This window comes from Talpa europaea (assembly GCF_964194135.1).
Source record: "Talpa europaea genome assembly, chromosome: 2".
In the NCBI taxonomy this organism is placed as follows: Eukaryota; Metazoa; Chordata; class Mammalia; order Eulipotyphla; family Talpidae; genus Talpa; species Talpa europaea.
In genome coordinates, this window is record NC_140068.1 from 119090042 (window position 1) to 119108789 (window position 18748).

Sequence of the window (18748 nt, forward strand, 5' to 3'; positions counted from 1 at the left end):
GAAACATTCCCATATTTAGCATGACACAGACCTAGGACCCAAGCCCAGGTCTTCCACACTCATAACTTCTTTTTCCAAGACTTCTTTTGTTGTTTAAGATTTTATTTATTTATGGGCCTCCCTGGTTGTGCAAGGGTTTAAGATACAACCTATGAAGCTCTCCACAGCCTCTGCAGCACAAGTTTGATCCCCGGCCAGGAAACTACCCCCATGGCACAGCAGACCTCTCCTGTCTTGCCCACTGCTGCCCTCAGCAGTGTATTTCAGTCAGTCTCCCTGTTCTGTTCCCCACTCTGTCTCTGGTGAATCCTCTCACCCTCCACACCTCTGGCCTGTACCCCAGTGGTGGTTCCAGCTCGGGGTCTCACGGGGCTGCAATCACGATGTCAGGCCGAAGAAAAGGCTTGATGGACATGGAAGGATCTTCATAAAGATTCATCCATGTGGCTGCTAGAAAAAGCTTCAGTTCCTCACCATGTGAGCATATCCTTATCTGAGTGCCCACGCAGCACAGCAAATGTCTTCCCCAGAGAGGAGCAGGAGAGATCAAGCAGGAGATCGTGGAGCCTTTTGAGCCTCACTCACTGTGAAGTAGCAAAGGCACCCCAGCCTCCTCCATGAGCAGGGAGCCAGCAAGTCCGGGGACTCACAGGAGGGGAATTGGTCTTGACCTCTTGAGTATATAAAAAAAACCTGTGAAGATTTGAAAAACTTCTACTGTCTATCATCTGGCCACTAAATATTTATATCCTTTTTGTCAAAGAAAGAAAATTATGCCGATACCTTGTAGAGAATAGTCAGGCTTTATTCAAAGAAGCACCATGAAGAAAACAGGCTTAAATCTAAATACGTGAAAGATATAAGATTTAACACATCTGGACTCTTATTTTTCTGGGGATTCCTTTTCTTGCCCACTGAAGTTGGACATTTGCCTGAACCAGGCGAAATCTGCCCCTGCAGTGTGCACAGCTGGGCTCCTGCTCTGTTGCTTCAGTCTCTACTTGCTGCATTTTCATCCTAGGTCTTGAAGGGTTTGACTTGTCTCCATGTGATTCAATGGTCAACCCAGGTTTTTTGTCTCCATGCGATTCAATGGTCAACCAAGGTTTTGGACAGTGTCTACCCAGATGTTGGCATTCACTCACTTGTTGGTTATCTTATTCCTGGTGTATTCAAATACCCAAAGACTGCCACGAAATCTGATGTTTGATTCCTCAAGTCAGTAAGATTTTTCTTCTGGTTCTCTGAGCTTGTGTGGATCGGGGAAGTCATGAGTCATACGTGCAGAATCACAGATTGCACCAGGATGAGTCTGTCACTCAAGGGTAGAACACCCTCTAAGTTCTTTCTGGTTTTCCAGCAGTTTCTCTTGAGTGTCCCACACCTCAGCACAGTTTAGTGGTCATTCAGGGATTTGACAGAGTTTGTATTCAGATTTGGGATTGCACCTCTCTCTCTCTGTTGTTAAAATACATGTTAATTAAACTATTTGGACATGCCATATTTTAAGGATATACTTAAACCCCATGTAGAAAAATTCATGATTTCCACAAGAAGATAATTTTATTATACATTATATTTTATTATACTACTTTATTATACAACAAAGTATTGGGGGGCAGATACTGAAAGTTAAGAACATTGTAGATATGTACTGTCAATATGGTAGTTACTAGCCACATATGGCTTTTTAATTTTAAATGATACATAGTTAAATATGCAACATCTCAGCTCATGAGCCACATGTCAAGTGTTCAATAGTTAGAGGCACCATATTGGTCAGTACATATATAGAACATTTTTTTCTTCCAGAACATTCTGTTTGACAGCACAGCTCTTCATGCTTTGGGAGCATCAAGTCAGATGCATTAAACACATGTAAAGTCAAGGGGCCAATATTATCTCTCTTAAAGAGGAGGTGAGGTCCCTGGATGGAAATACATACTAAGCAGGTGAAAAACAAAATCAAAGAAGATTATCAGTGGGTCTGGTGCCTCGGACTCATAAACTGTCCCAGTTCCAAAGGGAAGCACCTGTCTCTCCAACTCCCTTCTCAGACTGAAGACTCTCTCTCATCATCTCTGAAATGAGTTCTCTTCCAGGGAGTACAGGGGCAAAACTCTAAGAAAAACTTTGGAAATAGGAAATCCAAACCAAAGAGATGGATGCTGGCAGAGGACACTTGGGAGACTCTCCCTGGTTCACTGAGAAAAGCGTTTCCAGAGTCGGTCTGTGGAACCCTTGAGGTCACCGAGAACCTTTTCCGGGATCCAGGAGGTCAAAACTATTTTTATAACATCACTTAGACACCATTTGCCTTTCACTATTTTGGCATTTGCTAAGGTAAAACTTAGTTATTTTCTTAAAAATGCTTTGTTAGCATACATTGGTTATTAATATTCTAAAGTAAAGAAGTAATTCCATCTTAAAGCGCCTTTATTCTAGTAAAGTAAATGTTTAACGGTATAGCCCACATAAAAATTATACATGGGATCCTTAATAATTTGTGAGACTGTAGAGACATCCTGAAAGAAAAAGGTTTGAGAATCGCTGACCCAGTTCCTGGGCCTGGACTCGGGAGACGGTGTGACTCGGGAGACGGTGCAGGAGAGGAGGGTCTCGGGGTGTGGCTCTCAAGGTCTCAGTCCCCAGGGCGCTGTCTGGGGCTGGAAGGTGACTGTTGGGGCTTCCTCACCTCCCCAGTTTCACTTCTCACAGCTCTTGTCGGGTCCTCCTTCCTGGATACTGGTGACTCACCCCGGGGCTCACTCCCCATTGCCTGGAGGTCTCCAGAGCAGCCAATCAGCAGCCCCGCGGCTCCCGTTCCAAAGCCCTCGCCCGCCCGCCGGGACTCCGTCTCCCCAGCCCGGGTGGAGGCGCGTCCTGGGGGATGGGGGGCGCAGCCCTCCTGCTCCTGCTCGCGGTGGCCGCGGCCCCGAGGGAGACCCGGGCGGGTGAGTGCGGGTCGGGAGGGGACAGGGCGCTCCCAGAGGCGGGAGCGAGGGCGCGGGCGAGCGTGGGAAAGGCGCGACCTCGCCGCCGCCCTAGTTGTCCCCCCACGTCGGCCCGCCCCGTCCTGGCCCCTTTCCGTCTCCCCCCGAGACCCCAGCCTCCTCTGGCCCCCCGAGTCCCGGCCATTTTCGTCCCGCAGCCGCTTTTCACTCTCGCTCATCTTTCACCCACTTTCTGTCTCGCGCCCTGGGACTCGAGCCCCCGAAGGGGAGAAGAATATCCCGGGTCTCCCCTCCCGCCCCCAGGCCCCCACTCCATGAGGCTTTTCTACACCGCGATGTCCGGGCCTGGTCCCGGTCAGCCCCGCTTCATCGCCGTGGGGTACGTGGACGACACGCAGTTCGGGCGGTTTGACAGCGACTCCCCGGGCCAGAGTGTGGAGACGCGGGCGCCATGGATGGAGCAGATCGGGCAGGAGGAGCAGGACGAGGAGACGCAGCACCAAAGGGACAACACACTGAGGTTCCGAGCGCAACTGGACACCCTGCGCAGCCTCTACAACCAGAGTGAGACCGGTGAGCTGGTGCGGGTCCGGGCCAGGTCAGCACCCCCATCCCCACGGACGGGGGGGGGGGGTGGGGGGGCTTCGCTTAGGGTCTCCCCCTCCAGGCTTCTCCACAACCTGCCCGGGTCCCTGGGAACAGTCAGCGGGACTTTCACCCGGTTTCATTCGGTTTAGTTTATTCAGGGTGGGTGCAGGCAGGGTGATCTCAGGGTGACGCGGGCGGGGACAGGCTCTCACACCTTCCAGAGGATGTCTGGCTGCGATGTGGGGCCCGACGGGCTCCTCCTCCGCGGATACAGCCAGTTCGCCTACGACGGTGCCGATTACATCGCCCTGAACGAGGACCTGCGCTCCTGGACCACAGCAGACACGGCTGCTCAGATCACCTGGCGAGAGTGGGAGGCCCAGGGTGTGGCAGAGCACTTCAGGAACTATGTGGGGGTCAGGTGCGTGGAGTGGCTGCGCAGATTCCTGGAGTACGGGAAGGAGACTCTGCAGCGCACGGGTAAGAGGGGCCTGGAGGCTCCCGGGCCCCCCAGCCTGGAGTCACTGCGGGAAATGAGTCCTCTCTCTAGTGCCGAGAGGGGGGCTCCCCTGGGTTTCATGTTCTGCACGAGAGAGACTCCCAGAGACTCCGGCTTCTCCTGAAGGACAGTGAAGGGATCCCGTCTCTCCTGAGAAAGACAGACAGTCCCTGACCTCACACGTCACCGGGTCCTTTTGACCAGGGGCCTGTTTGAGAACCACGAGTTTCTCTCTCAGTCTTGTTTCTGGTCTGAGAACATTTTCAGTTATGTGATTCCTGCTTTTCTGTGTCATTCACCTTCCACCCAGGTCAGGAATAAAAAGTCTGTGTTCCCCTCCCTCTGCTTCATCCTACCCTGGGTTCTCATCCTCATTCTAGGACTTTCTAAGGAATAGGAGAATCTCACAGATTCCCCAGATTAACCTGTTTTTTACATTTTATGCTTTTTCCTGCCACACTAGTTGTCTTGTCCATTGTGAGGATGGTCTCATGAGGATTCTTCAGTGTCCATGGAGGAAACATAAAGTGAGTTTTCTGATTTACCACCTCAGATCCCCCAAAGACACGCATGACCCACCACCCCACCTCTGAGGGTGAGGTCACCCTGAAGTGCTGGGCCCTGGGCTTCTACCCTGCGGACATCACCCTGACCTGGCAGCGAGATGGGGAGGACCTGACCCAGGAGATGGAGCTGGTGGACACCAGGCCTGGGGGAGATGGAACCTTCCAGAAGTGGGCGGCTGTGGTGGTGCCTTCTGGAGAGGAGCAGAGATACACGTGCCACGTGCAGCATGTGGGGCTGCTGGAGCCCCAAGTCCTGAGATGGGGTGAGGAGGAGGATGTGGGCACTGAGGCTGTTCTCAGGGCCATCAGGAGCCCTTCTGGAGCCCTTCAGAGGGTCAGGATAAGGTCTGGGGCTCAGGGTATGATCTTCCTTCCCTTCCAGTGCCCCCTCCTCAGTCCTCCATCCCCACCGCGGGCATCATTGCTGGCCTGGTTCTTCTTGGAGCTGTGCTCCCTGGAGCTGTGGTGGCTGCAGCTGTGATGTGGAGGAAGAAACTCTCAGGTAGGGAAAGGAGTGGGGGATCTTGTCCACTGGGGGCTTCCATGTCCCAGGCAGAACTTGCCCTGCCTGTTTTTTGGGAAGTGCCATCCACACACGTGTGTTGCCCAGAGAGCATTTGGTCCAGTCCCCCCTCGCCTCCTTTCTTCTTTTTCACCAGTACTGACCTGGGTCTTTAGTCCCAGTTCTGGAAACTTCCCTGTGGTGCAGGATTAGAAGATTCCTTTCGGCTTCTGACCTGACTGCTCTCTGGTCTCACATGATTTTTCTACCCACAGGGAGACAAGGAGGAAGCTACACTCAGGCTCCAGGTAAGTGTAGATCAATGGTTTGACCCTGAGCCTCTGGGGACAGTGTAAATGGACTCCATGGGGGAGTCACCCTCATCAGTCCCTCCTGTGGTGTCATCTCTTACCAGGTTCTGTTTTGTTCTCAACCAGGCAACAATAGTGCCCAGGGCTCTGATGTGTCTCTCAGCCCCTAAAGCATCTTTTAAAATGAATGTGATGAGGGCCCTCCACAGTGGCACAGTGGGTTGAACGCAGTGCTGTGAAGCTGTCCGCAGCCTCCGCAGTGCAGGTTCGATTCCCGGCCAGCCAGGAAGACTCCCACATGGCGGGGCAGACATCTCCTCTCTCGCCCGCTGCTCCCCTCAGCAGTGCTTTCAGTCCGTCTGTCTGTTCTGCTCCCCACTCTGGTGAATCCTGATTCACCAGATCTGGTGAATCAGGTCTCTGGTGAACCTTCTCACTCTCCCGCGACTTGGGCCTGTACCCCAGCTCTTATATAAATAAAAAAAAATTTAAAAAATGAATGTAATGAGGCTTCTTTTGTTCACACCCTGGACAGCACCTGGTATTGTGCAGAGTTTGCATTTTCAGTCTCTCCTAGGTGTGATGGTGTCACTGTTCTTAACTGTGGTAGTGAGCATTTGTTCATATTTTCACTTTTCTATGAATACAGTTGCTGTTTGTATAGAAGTTTTGTACATTTTTACAGATGAAGTGCTGTTCATTTATTACACTATTTTTGTCCTTATTAAAATTGGGTTATTTCTTTCTGATCATTGAGTTTTCGGCATTTTTTTGTAGATGCAGTCCTTTGTCAGATTCGTGATTTGCAAATGTTTCCCCCCAACTCTGTGACCTGAACTCCTTTACTGATGGGAAAACAAACAGTATTGCCCAGACAGGAGCATGGAGATACATATATTTGGAAGAGAAAAGATAAATTGCTAGGTTTTGAGCAGATACTGGCTGACTGGGGTGTTTGAGGGTGGAGGGAAATGACTTATGTGTATCCTTGAGTGTTATTTAAATGTCCTTGTATGAGCATGAAATATGCTTTCTAAAGTAAATTGCATTTCATTCCTCAACTTGTAAAACTATTCACACATCATGACCAAACTAGGTGTTAAGACCAGACTGACATGTGGGTTACAAGTAATAGACCTGCTCGTCATAGTTGCAAAGTCATGGTTTCCCTTTGGGTTTACTCTGGTGTTGTCCGTTCTTGGGGTGTTGGACACATGTGTAATGTCCTGTGTCCATCATGAGAATATCATACAGAGTATTTTCACTGCCCATAGTGTCTTCTGTGCTCCAAGGAAGCAAAAGCAAAAAGAAACCAATGGAATCACATCAGACTAAAAAGCTTCTACATAGTGAAGGAAACTATCGTTAAAATGAAAAGACAGTATCAAATTGGAGAAACTATTTGTACATCATCAATCCAACATGGATATAATATCCAAGATCTACAAAGAACTCCAAAACAAGAAAACACCTCAAAACAGAGGAGAGGAGCTAAATAGGTACTTTTCTAAAAAAGATACACGTGTGGCCAATAGATATATGGATACAAGTTTATCATCATGTGCTGTCAGAAAAATGCCAATTCAAACCACAATAAAGGCCTCCCCTGGTGGCGCAGCGGTTGAGCAATGGGCTGCGAAGCTGCCAGCAGCCTCTGCCAGCCAGTTTGATCCCCGGCCGCAGGCGAGGGTCCCACATGGCGCAACAGACCTCACCTGCCTTTCTTGCTGCTCCCCTCAGCAGTGTATTTCTTCGACAGCCTGCCTGTTCTGTTCCCTGCTCTGGCTTTGGTGAATTCTCTCACCTGCCTGTGCTTCTGACTGTACCCAGTGCTTGTATAAATAAATAAATAATTCTTGGGCCTCCCCGGTGGCGCAGCGGTTGAGCGCCGGGTTGCGAAGCTGCCCGCAGCCTCTGCAGTGCCGGTTCGATCCCCGGCTACTCCCCGACCACCAGAGGAGGCTTCCCACATGGCGCGCAGACCTCTCCTGCCGCCCGCTGCTCCCCTCAGCAGTGTACTTCGGTCCTTCTGCCTGCTCTGCCCCCCGCTCTGGCTCTGGTGGATTCTCTCACCCTCCCGCGCTTCTGACTGTACCCAGTGCTTGTATGTATGTATGTATAAATCAATCAATAAATAAATCTTTAAAAAAATAAATAATTCTTTAAAAAATAAATAAAACCACAGTGAGTTCCCACCTCACATCTGTGAGAATGACCCATTGAAAGGTGTGGAGGAAAAGGAATTCTGGCACATGGTGGGTGGGAATGATGTCTTGTCCTGTCAGTGGGCAGAATGAGGGGTTCCCTGGACCCTCAAAACTGCACACTCTACATGGGATCTGCCATCAGCTGCATAAAGACAAAACATACACTAAAGCGTAAGACCTTCAATAGAAAAGAACTTTAATACAATTACTATAAAACAGAGAATCAGTGTGCAATAGAGAGAAGAAGAGAAAGAATATAGTTAGAATAGTTCCCAAGTGAAGCACCCACAGTTACCTACCCCTCATGGGTAAATGCCCAGCCAAACAGGCTGGGCCCAAAGCAGGCCCACTGGGGCCCGAACGCCTGCCACAAGGCTAAGGCACCTACTGGTAGAGACCCATGGGAAAGGGGCAGGAGGGGCCAGGCAAGTCTGGAAGGAAAAGAACAAAATCAAAATCCACAACAAGATAACAGCTGCCATTGTCAGCATCCTCATGAGTCTCTCACCCGTGTTTTTAATCTCTTTCACATGACTCTTTCCATGTCCCCAGCTCCGTGGCACAAGTCCAAGTGAGAAGCAAGGCGTGGTTTCTTCTTCACATGTCTCTCTGCTCCATGCACCTCCTCTAGCCTCCTTTCCCCATCTTGCTCCACGTCTTCCTCCTCTTCCTTCGCTTTTCATCCCTGCTTAGCTCCTCCTTTCCTTAGGCAGGGCGGTAACTTGGTACCTCTGTTTTCTATGGATAGCACATTGGTCCTGCCCCTATGGAAAAAAAAAATGAAGGTTCCTCAAAATAGACCTGTCCCATGGTCAAGCATCCCATTCCATAGTATTTATCCAAAGAAGGTAAAAACACTAATTCCGAGGAATGTGCGCCTCCTACGGTCACTGCAGCGCTGTCTACCATAACCAAGCGATGGAGACAAACTAAGTGCCCAACGGCAGATGAGGGGATAAAGAACACAAGCTATACACACCGTGGAATACTACTCAGCTGTGAAAAAGATGAAATAATTGAATTTGCAACAATATGGATAGATGTGGATGGGATTATACTAAGTGAAATAAATTTGAAGGAAAAAGTTACATACAGATGATTTCATTCATATTTGGAATATAAAGAAACAAAGTTGGGACAGATGAAACTAAACCAAAGCATATTCTATATATATGACTGCAGAATTGAAGCTATGGCTGGGGGTAAGAGTAGGAAACAAAGTAGGGAGAGGGCCCAACAGACTATAGTGAAGACTACGGGTGCCCTTAGGGTGGGTGTATTTGGTAACAAACATCTGAAGAGATGTGACCCTTGCCTCTGAACACATGCAGTGTGTAAACCAATGCTAACCTCAACTGAATAATACAATGAGGGGGAAAAGAAAAGAAAAAGGTAAATTGTCTCCTCCATTGGTCACTGACCTCAGGACTTGGCCTTCGCCTCCTCACTGTCATGCAGGGTGAGGGGCTGGTTGCCCACAAGGGCAGAGGCAGGAGGTGCAGGGACTCCTGGGGCTGCTCAGACACCGCTGAGTAGAGACACTGCAGAGAGGGAGGCTCTGAGGGGACCAGAGACAGAGGGCCAGAGTAACCCCAGTGCTGAGTGAGGGTCTGGTTCCCAAGGAGAGGGGAATGTGCGTGTGTGTGTGTGTGTGTGTGTGTAACAAGAATGACAGGGTACACAATATAAAATGATGGGAAGTCAATTAACATCAAGCCCCAGAATAAAGTAATTCAAATTTCACACAGTGTAAAGAGTGTCAGAACAACACCCCAATAAATACAGTTCCATGGAGAAGGAGCTTCTGAGTGGGACTGAAAAAGCATTGGACCTGCAGAAGAGGAGGAGGTTTAGAAATACCTCATGGTTGGCTTGAGGTGTAAGAAACTGGGCGGGACCCCTCCGCCTGTCCTGGCCCCTGCTAGGATGTGGTGGCATCTTCACCCCTGACAGCTCACTCATTACCCGAGTGTTAACATTATCAATGGTCCACTGCATTCCCAAGATGTCCTCCTGAAAGCATCCCCATTGCATAGTCCCAGCCTCTCTGCCTCAATCCTCACCCCCACTGCAATTCTCCAGGGTCTCACCTATAGGGGCGGAGATACACTTCAGAGCACAGGGACTGTGGCTGCCCAGGGGAGAACACAACAAAACTTGGTGAGAGATGAGACCACAGGAGAAACTGATGAGAGTGACTCTCTCATGGGCTCCATCTACACCATTCCCAGGGCTCAGGGATCCAAGCCTTGACCACACTTACTTGCAGCCTGAGTGTAGCTTCCTCCTTGTCCTCCTGTGGGAAGAAGCGTCAGGTGGGACCAGGGAGTAGTCAGGTCAGAAGTCCTAAAGGAATCTTCTAATCCTGCAGAACAGGGAAGTTTCCAGAACTGTGAGTAAAGTCCCAGGTCAGGCCTGGGAAAAATGAGGAAAGGAGATGAAGGGGGACTGGACCAAATGCCCTCTGGGCAACACCCGTGTGTGTGGATGGTACTTCCCATTAACCAGGCAGGGCAAGTTCTCCCTGGCACATGAAAGCCCCCAGTGGACAAGATCCCCCACTCCCTTCCCTACCTGAGCACTTCTTCTACCCCCTCACATATGAACCACCTTGTGTGCAATGAGCACACCAACAAAGAAAACAGAGCCGGAATTGAGGACCACAGCAAGGATGGAGAACTGAGGAGGTGGCACTGGAAGGGAAGGGAAGGTCAGACCCTGAGCCTGAGGCCTCGGTCTGACTCTCTGAAGGTCTCCAGAAGGGCTTCTGATGGCCCCGAGTCAGCCTCTGTGCCCACATTTCCCTTCATACCCCATCTCAGGACTAGGGGTGCTATCAGGCCTTCATGCTGCACATGACATGTGTATCTCTGCTCCTCTCCAGAAGGCACCTCCACAGCCACTCACTTCTGGTAGTTTCCATTCCCCCCTACTCCCAGCCTGGTGTTCAAAGCTCCATTTCTTGGGGCCATGTCCTCCCCAACTCGCTGCCAGGTCAGGGTGATGTCCACAGGGTAGAAGCCCAAGGCCCAGCACCTCAGGGTGACCTCATGCTCAGAGATGGGGTGATGGGTCACATATGGAGATTGGGGGGCCTGAGTAGGAAGAAATGGAAATTTAATGCTTTTTGTTCCCTCCATGGACACTGAAGCAGCCTCATGTGACCATCCTGCAGTGGACAGAACAGTATGCTTGGAGGGAGGGGCACAAACCCAGAAACCAGCCTGCTCTGGGAGTCCGGGATAGCAGGTGGGAGCCCAGGGTGGGATGCAGGTCTCTAAACATTTTGTTGCTGACTTGGGTGGAGGGTGATGACACAGACAGGCAGGAGTGAGATCTCCAAAAATGCTCTCTGACCAAAAAACAAGATCTCGAGAGAGAAACTCATTGTTCCTACAATGGCTGCTGGTCAAAAAGATCCAGCGAAGGGTGACTTCAGGGATGGTCTCCCCTCTTTCTCAGGAGAATTTCTATTCTTAAACTGTCCTTCAGAAAAAGTAGAACCCCCTGGACCAGTCTCCATCCCAGAGCTGGAAAACGTGGCCGACAGCTCCCTCTCTGGCCAGAAGGGGGCGCTTCCTCACCATGATCCCATTTCCCTGCGGGGTGCGAGCCTCAGGGAGATCAAAGCCCCGCAGCCCTCTCACCTCTGAGCTGTGGCGCCTCCTTCCCCATCCCCAGGAGTCTGGGGGCCCCTCCACGCACCCGCCCCCAGGCTGCTCCCGTCCTGCTCTGCCCGACCTTCCCCCTCCCCCTCGCGCCGGGGAGCTGAGCCGCGGGCCCGCCGGGTCCAGGCGCGCAGGTCCCCGCCCAGGGCGCGTCCCCGGCGCCGTCGTGGGGAGCTGGTCGTGCCCGCGGGGGAGGCGCCGTCGGGCCCCGCGGCGCAGCCCAGAGTCCTCTGGACCGTGGGAGACCCTGAGCCCGCCCTTCAGTCACCCCGTGGTCTCCTGCCCGCACCCTATCTCCCTCCCTGATAATCCCAAACTTAAATGAAACCTAAAGTGTGAAAGTCCCGCGGGCTCTTCCCTGGTCAAGGGGCCTGGCAGGGGCCCGGAGACTAGGGGTGGGGGGTGGGGGCGGGAGCGGTGACCACACACCCCCCCCCACCCCCGGCCAGCACTACTCCCAGGCCTGGCTCTGGCTTGGACACTTTGAGCCTCCGGCCTAGTGTCTGCTGAGCCGCGTCTCCTCGCCAGACCCTCCTGTGGTTCTGCTTGAAGTCTATGAAATAAATGTCTACAGCCTCACACAAATATGTTGGAGTAGTGTTTTCACATTACTGTGAATATTCCATTTTGATACTAAATTAAATCTATACAGGTGGTATTTTCTCCAAGGTAATTTGCAAAGTCCTCTCTTGAATAAAACTAATTGCAGTTAGTTTTAATGTGTGATTTTTTTAAAGTAATATATTGTTCCACAAGTTATAAAGCTCTTCAATGTTCATTACACCGGAATCAAATTATTTTAAAAAATTCGTTTTATTTTTCACCACAAATCCAAAAAGTAAAAGTAGTACTGGAAGTTGTCAAGTTAGTGGTAGGACACAATTTTCCATGATTCTAGTTTTTTTCTGAGCACTTATATTTGGTCAAGGTGAAGTTACTCTCAGTTAGCAATTGTCAGTTGATTTTCTCAAAGGAGCAAACACTCATTCTCAGGACAATGTCTGCTCATTAACCAAATCAAATAGCCACAGATTTTGTCATTCATTCCTTCATGTGAAGACGGTATTGACTACAAAAAAAGAAAAACAGTCTAATTCATCTCATGCAAATATTTTCCTTAGCACATGGTAATTGGGGACGCAGCAGGAGTGTTGCATGTGCACTTGCCTGTCATCGCATCAGGTGCTGTAAAATGTGGATTTGAGGATGACAGAATAATGATAATTTTTAATGCTTCAACCAAGACACTTTGAAATGAAACTGGCTTGGAGTTGTGTTTCTGAGGTAAGTAGTCGTGAAGAATAAGTGCAATTAGGAATATAAGCTCAATTTTTAGTAAGTTTTACCTCAGCAGATGGCAAAATAGTGAAAAAGCCAGTGGTGTCTAAGTGGTGTTTTGAAAATAGTTTTGACCTCGTGGCTCCTGTGACAGGCTCTGGGTGACTTCAAGGATTCCACAACCACACTTTGAGAAAAGCTTTTCTCAGTGAACCGGGGAGCATCTCCCAAGTGTTCTCTGCCTTTGCCTCCTCCTCACTTCCCAGCATCCCTCTCCCTGGCTGGCTCCTGCCTCCGCAATCTGCCTCCCCTGCAGATGCAATGGGGAGCAGAGAGAGGACCCCGGAGACGTGGAGCTTGCTTTGTCATGAGAGATGGACAAGGAGTAAAGGTGACAAAGACACATGTAAACCCGACCTGAGCCAAAGGCTGGGAGGAAGGAGCGTGTTTATTATGAAAGTAGAGCAGTAGGAGCACTTCTATTATTTTAAATAATATCAAAAGATGTAAAAAATATATTAAAAACAGGGCCTCACTGGTGACATAAGGTTTAACTCTGAGTGCTATCACTGCTTAGAACTGAGTTTGATCCCTGGCCAGGGAGCAACACACATGGGGCAGCAGACCTCTCCTGTCTCACCCACCCCTCCCCTCAGCAGGTGATTTCAGTGGATTGGCCTATTCTGCTCCCTACTCTGTGTCTGGTGAATCCTCTCACCCTCTGCACCTCTGGCCTATACCCCAGTTTTTCTATGCATAAATAAATAAAAATGAATCTTAAAAACAAACAAAAAATTACATGCAACATCCATCTCAGACCCAGCAAACAGCAGAGGCTGGAGACCCAGTGGTGGTGCAGGTGCAACAAGACACAATGTGGGACTCAGTCAGCTGGAGTCAGGCTTTGTCATCAAATGAGTTTGATGTCAAATTAGAGAGGGTCAGCCCACCATCCAGCTGTCAGGCCAGAAAGTCTGGGCTGGTCTGCAGCCCCAGCCAGTAGTCAGGCACCACCTGGGAGACTCAAGGGATAGCTTAAACTAGCCCTTTGTTTAATTTTTCTATATCTATATCTAAGTGACATATTTGTCTTTCTCCTTTGGGCTTATTTCCATTAGCTCCATCCACGTTGCCCCAGATGGCATGAGTTTATGTTTCTTGATGAGTAGTATCCTATTATCTATGTACCATCCCTTCCACAGCTCGGCTACTGTAAATAGTGCTGCAGTGATCAGGGGGGTGCCAGTTTCCTTTGAAGTAGTGTAAGGTCCTCTGTGGGTGTGCTGGCACCTGCCGCCCTAAAGGGAGCCAGAGTCTCTGAGAGCAACTGCTAATTCTGCACAGGGGGTTCCAGGAGGTTAGAAGTTCTGCAAACAGAACTTTTTTTTTTTTTTTAATTTTATTTATACAAGCACTGGGTACAGTCAGAAGCGCGGGATGGTGAGAGAATTCACCAGAGCCAGAGCAGGGAGCAGAACAGGCAGAAGGACCGAAGTACATTGTTGAGGGGAGCAACGAGTGTCAGGAAAGGACTGTCTCACTATGTGGGACCCTCACCTGTGGCCAGGGATCAAACCGGCGCTGCAGAGGCTGCGGGCAGTAGAGGCTGCAAGCAGCTTCGCAGCCCAACACTCAACCACTGTGCCGCCAGGGGAGGCCCCCAAGGTTGTTGTTTCCAGAGCCTGAAGTCTCTTGCAATTGTGCACATGGTTGAGAACCACAGTGATGAGTCCCCTTCTGGGCACTATCCTTCCATCGGCTCTAGCCTGTAGGCCCCTATCGTATGGGTACTGTATTGCTCGAGCCCATGGTTTTGGCTTTGGGTCTTTTTGGCAGCCCTCTTGTCTTATAGCCTGTGCAGGTGGGTGCCACTGCGGCCTATCCTGGCATCCCATCCTCATGCCCTGTGAATACCCTTTTCAGTTGGGATCCCAGCTGGTGTCAGAGACACCAAAGGTTAAAAGCTCTTTATGAATTGCTGGACAACACCAGCAACAAACAGCTCTTTCAGACATGAGGTCCAGAGCCTTTGGTGCTCCTATCAGGTGATGTCAGACACCGACTGGAGGCCCCATCTCTGACAGAGGTCTTCATCCTCTCTTCCTCCCGCAGAGGTTGGCTACTGGATGCTGCTTGTCTTCTTTCAGCTTCTGGCCCTCCTTTCTTCGGAGGCCAGGAACAGAGTCTTCCCCTTCTTTCTTTGGAGGTTGGAACAGAGCCCCTCAGCTCCCTCCAACCCTGGCTTATATCACTCTTCAGGGTGTCCCAACATCAAGTCTGGTTGGACTATTTTTCTTTTTTTGTGCAGAAGAACTGGGGTATTGGCCAAAGGTGTAGAGTGAGCAGAACAGGCAGACTGACTGAAACACACTGCTGAGGGGAGCAGCCGGCAAGGCAGGAGAGGTCTGCTGCGCCCTGTGGGTCAGCTCCCGGCCAGGGATCAAACTCAGGCAGCAGTGGTGATGGTGCCGAGACTTAACCTCTAGGCCACCAGGGAGGCCCTGAACCATCTTCATCCTTGGCTGACTGGACCACCTGATTGGTCCTGCCCATAACCCAGGAAGCATGCAGAAAAGGGCAGTTCTGAAGAGCCACTGCTACAACGGACTTGTGGTGGAGCAGCAGAGTGGAGACCACCGCTGCTGCTGGCTCCCGCCACCAAGTCATCTCCCAGATCTGTGCCCACAGATGCCGGGGACAGGCACAGGCCCCTCTTCCTGAGGCAGGCACTGTGGGACTTTGCCACCTGCCCAGGCCCCTTCCCTCACCGAAGCAGAACTGCTTTCTAGTGCTCTCTGAAGTGAAGGATGCTGAGGCTCAGCCCTGTTCAGTGAAGCGCGACCCAGAGCCAATTCTGGAACCAGGATGTCTCCACGTCTCCTCGTCTCTCCCCTACTGGCTCATGCCTCCAGCAGGGAGGTGACCTGCAGTCCCGAGGAACCCACCACTTCATGTCAGAGCCTAGGGCACAGGTGGTCACGGACCTGGCAGGACTGCAGGGTCCTCAGTGCCCCCCAGCCCTGAGTTGGAGCCATCTCTGTCCCGGCCTAAGGACCTCCCTCCCGGAGGCCTCCGAGCCCTTCCCAGCTAGCGCAGGCCTTACCAGCTCCTTCAGCTCTGCCAGCTTCTCCCGTACCTGGCCGAGTTTCATGGCCAGCTCGCTCTTGGTGTGCTGCTCTGTTTGGAGGGAGCCGGTCATCTCCATACTCTGATGGGCCAGGACAGACAGAAGTAACAATGAGACGCCACCCAATACAGCTGGAGACCCAGAGCTCGGTGTCCCCTCCTACATCAGGAAGAGGTCATCCCCCAGGCCAGGGCACCCCAGGCACCTTACCTTCTTGCCAAGCGCTCTCTGGGCTCCGAATCTGATCATCTCCTGCACCCACCCTCTGCCCGGGACTCCCACGTCACCCGCTCTCCACAGGGATGAACACTGCCCACCTCTACACATCAGTCTCAAAAGCCACCCCTCCAGCCTCCAGACCCTTCAGAGCCAACTGCTCCCTCAGTTGCCACATCCCACCTTGCCGCCTAGCAAAGTGTCTGCTGCCAAGGGCCCATGGGAGATGGGTAAGTGTCCAGCTGATTTTTAAAAGACAACGGGCAAAATGTCCCAGTCACTCATCTCTGGTGAACCTCACGCACTTGCAGTTCTGCTACAAAACTCACCTGAACCCTTGCACCTGTAACAAAAGCCCCCTTTCTCCTAAGCCTGCATTTCCCACTCCTAACCTAAAATGAATTCATCACTTTGGAAAATCAACTGCAGTGTGGACTGTTGGTCTTTGCGGGACATGCCCAGAGGACAAGCCCCGTGTTTGGGGCGGGGGTTTGAGGCTCTCCTAGTAGGACGGGCCCCTGAGCATTCACCCTGGAGGCTTGGAAGGCCCAAATCTCACACCCCTGCTCTGGAAGCTCTTCCCAAATGACCTCTCACCCTTCACGGTGTATTGTATCTTCTCCAAGATGATAAAGATGTGCGGGAAGGAAAACAACGATCAACCAAGCAGGTGAAATCGCAGACGTGGACACACCGAGGGTTAATGATGGCAACATAAAATCAGCCAGAGGCCAAATACCTCAACCAGACAAGCCTCGGGCATGCACGCTGGGAGAGGCCAAGCCAGAGAGGGGGTCTCGGCACGGCCTCACCTTCCTCCTGTCCAATGGGGGGAGCGCTACCCCATTGGAGCGGTTAAGGTCGGACACAGCACCTGCAGAATGTCCTGAAATTACAGGAGGTGAAAAGAGAAAAACAAGGGCAAGGGGAGGAAGAGAAAAGCGGCTTAGAGAAGACAAGAAGGTCAGAGAAGGAAAGAGAGAGCAGCTCTGGACGATGGATGATGGAGACATGGTCGAGGGATCATACCACAGCCTGTGCCTTCTTTCCAAACGGCCACTCACCACCTCGCCCGAGGCAGGAAGCAACATGAACCAAGAGATGATCAAAGCTACCAAATCAGTCTGGAAGGCGCTGATCTGGCCCAACAACTTCATCTTCCAGTTGAGGAAATTGAGGCCTGAGAAGGACGTGACTTTCCCTGGGATCACCCAGCAAGCAGGTGGCAAAGACGGACTCCCACCTCAGAGGTCACCTAATCCCAAGCACCTGGGCTCATCTTTGCCGCCCTAAAGGGAGAGGGTGTCCTCATTGACTGGCTTCCCCTTGAGGCTGGGGATGAGGGAAATTGCCAGAGCAAGAAGTCCATAGCGACGCCCTGTACTGAAGGCTCACTGCGCACCAGGCCCCGCACGAAGGGATGAACGCACAATCCTCTCACGGATGCTGCCTAGATTTAAGTAGAGCTGTAGCACCCTGACTCACAGGTGGGCAAAGAGCTTAAACAGTGTTGCCCCAAATCAGATCCCCAGCAGTACTATGGAAAGGCCGCACTCAGACCCAGGGTTCTTACCCACTTCTTTCATGCTCTTCACCTCTCACTGAGCTGCCCCTGGAGCACCCCTCTCCCAGCCTGGCTGAGCAAGACTTACATCTTCAGATGACTTACAACCACTTCCAGTGGTCTCTTGCAGGAGACCCCAAGATGTTTTTCCTTTGGTAGTCTCTCAACTGCGGAGAGGAAAAAGAGAGTTGAGGCTCACGAGAACGGCGAGCCCCTGTACTCACACCCCACGTTACAAGTTAGATTTGCCATCTGACGTCATGCCACCAACATCTCCACCAGGTGCTGTGAGTAGTCCCCCGTCCCATCCTCCCAATGACAGAAGAAATGGACTGATAACTTGGTTTAAAGAAAAAATGTTTAGGAATTTTCACTCAGTCTTCAGACTCGAACTTCCGGGATGCCATGACTCAGTAGCTGCCAGCAGGCAGCGCTGCTCAAGCTCCTGCACCAGTGGATGCTCATGGCAGGAGGCAGTGAGGGGACAGCCAGGGGCACAGCCAGGCCCATTTCAGAGCAATCTGTTACAATCTCACATATGTCTGCATACGTGCACTAACACAGAAGGCTTTTTTTTCTCAGGAGACTCAAGCAGAATTGATGCTTCAGTCGCCTGTTTATCCTGTGGTGAGCTGAGCAACCCATGTTGAGACGACTGGGGGAAGATTCCCAACTGGGAAGGTCAGTTTGCTGGGGTCTGATCCACAGAGGGTAAACAGATCACTCCAAAGAGCACTGATTGGGGGGCACTCTGGCCCCAGGGTCATAAGGAATTAGAATGTGAGATGGAGGAGTCAGACAAAAATTGGAAAGTCTCCGTGGAGAAGTAGAAACCCCGCAGAAAACCAAACTAAACAATTCTTCCCAGTGTCTCCCACAGCAGTTGCCAGCGTTTCAAGTTTACTAGGGAAGCGTAGGCTTTGTAGGCGCTCAGTGTTTAAAGGTGGGGTACAGTACAGAGCAAGCGAGCCTGAACCCTCTCCCGGGGTCGGGTCCCATGGTCTTGGGTCCCCTTCAAGTTGGTAATCTGCAGCCACAAGAGAAACCTGAAAGGGGGTTAGTCCTGGGGGTGGGGGCAACAAATCAAGCACCCAGCTCTTGATGTGACATAAGGATGGTTCCCAGGGATTGTGACGTAGCTACATTCCACCCCTTGCCCCTCCACGCACATTCCCCACTCCTCTTTGTCCTGGGCCAGCCCGTTTATGAGAACCCCTTCTCTAGGTGCTGCTCCCTCATTACTGCTCTCTGGTCTGGCAGAGAGCCAA

General features: G+C 51.2%; 1 protein-coding gene across 1 annotated transcript in view; it reads left to right on the forward strand.

The window, feature by feature from the left end:
• Positions 1–383: 383 nt before the first annotated feature.
• Positions 384–18748, forward strand: part of LOC311188291 (patr class I histocompatibility antigen, A-2 alpha chain-like) — a gene marked incomplete at both ends in the record, with an annotated part of 248164 nt that continues 229799 nt past the window's right edge. The window contains 4 exons of the mRNA XM_084259424.1: positions 384–402; positions 3258–3527; positions 3747–4022; positions 4595–4870. Of these exons, the coding sequence (XP_084115550.1) occupies positions 384–402; positions 3258–3527; positions 3747–4022; positions 4595–4870 (841 nt within the window). The remainder of the gene's footprint in view (positions 403–3257; positions 3528–3746; positions 4023–4594; positions 4871–18748) is intronic.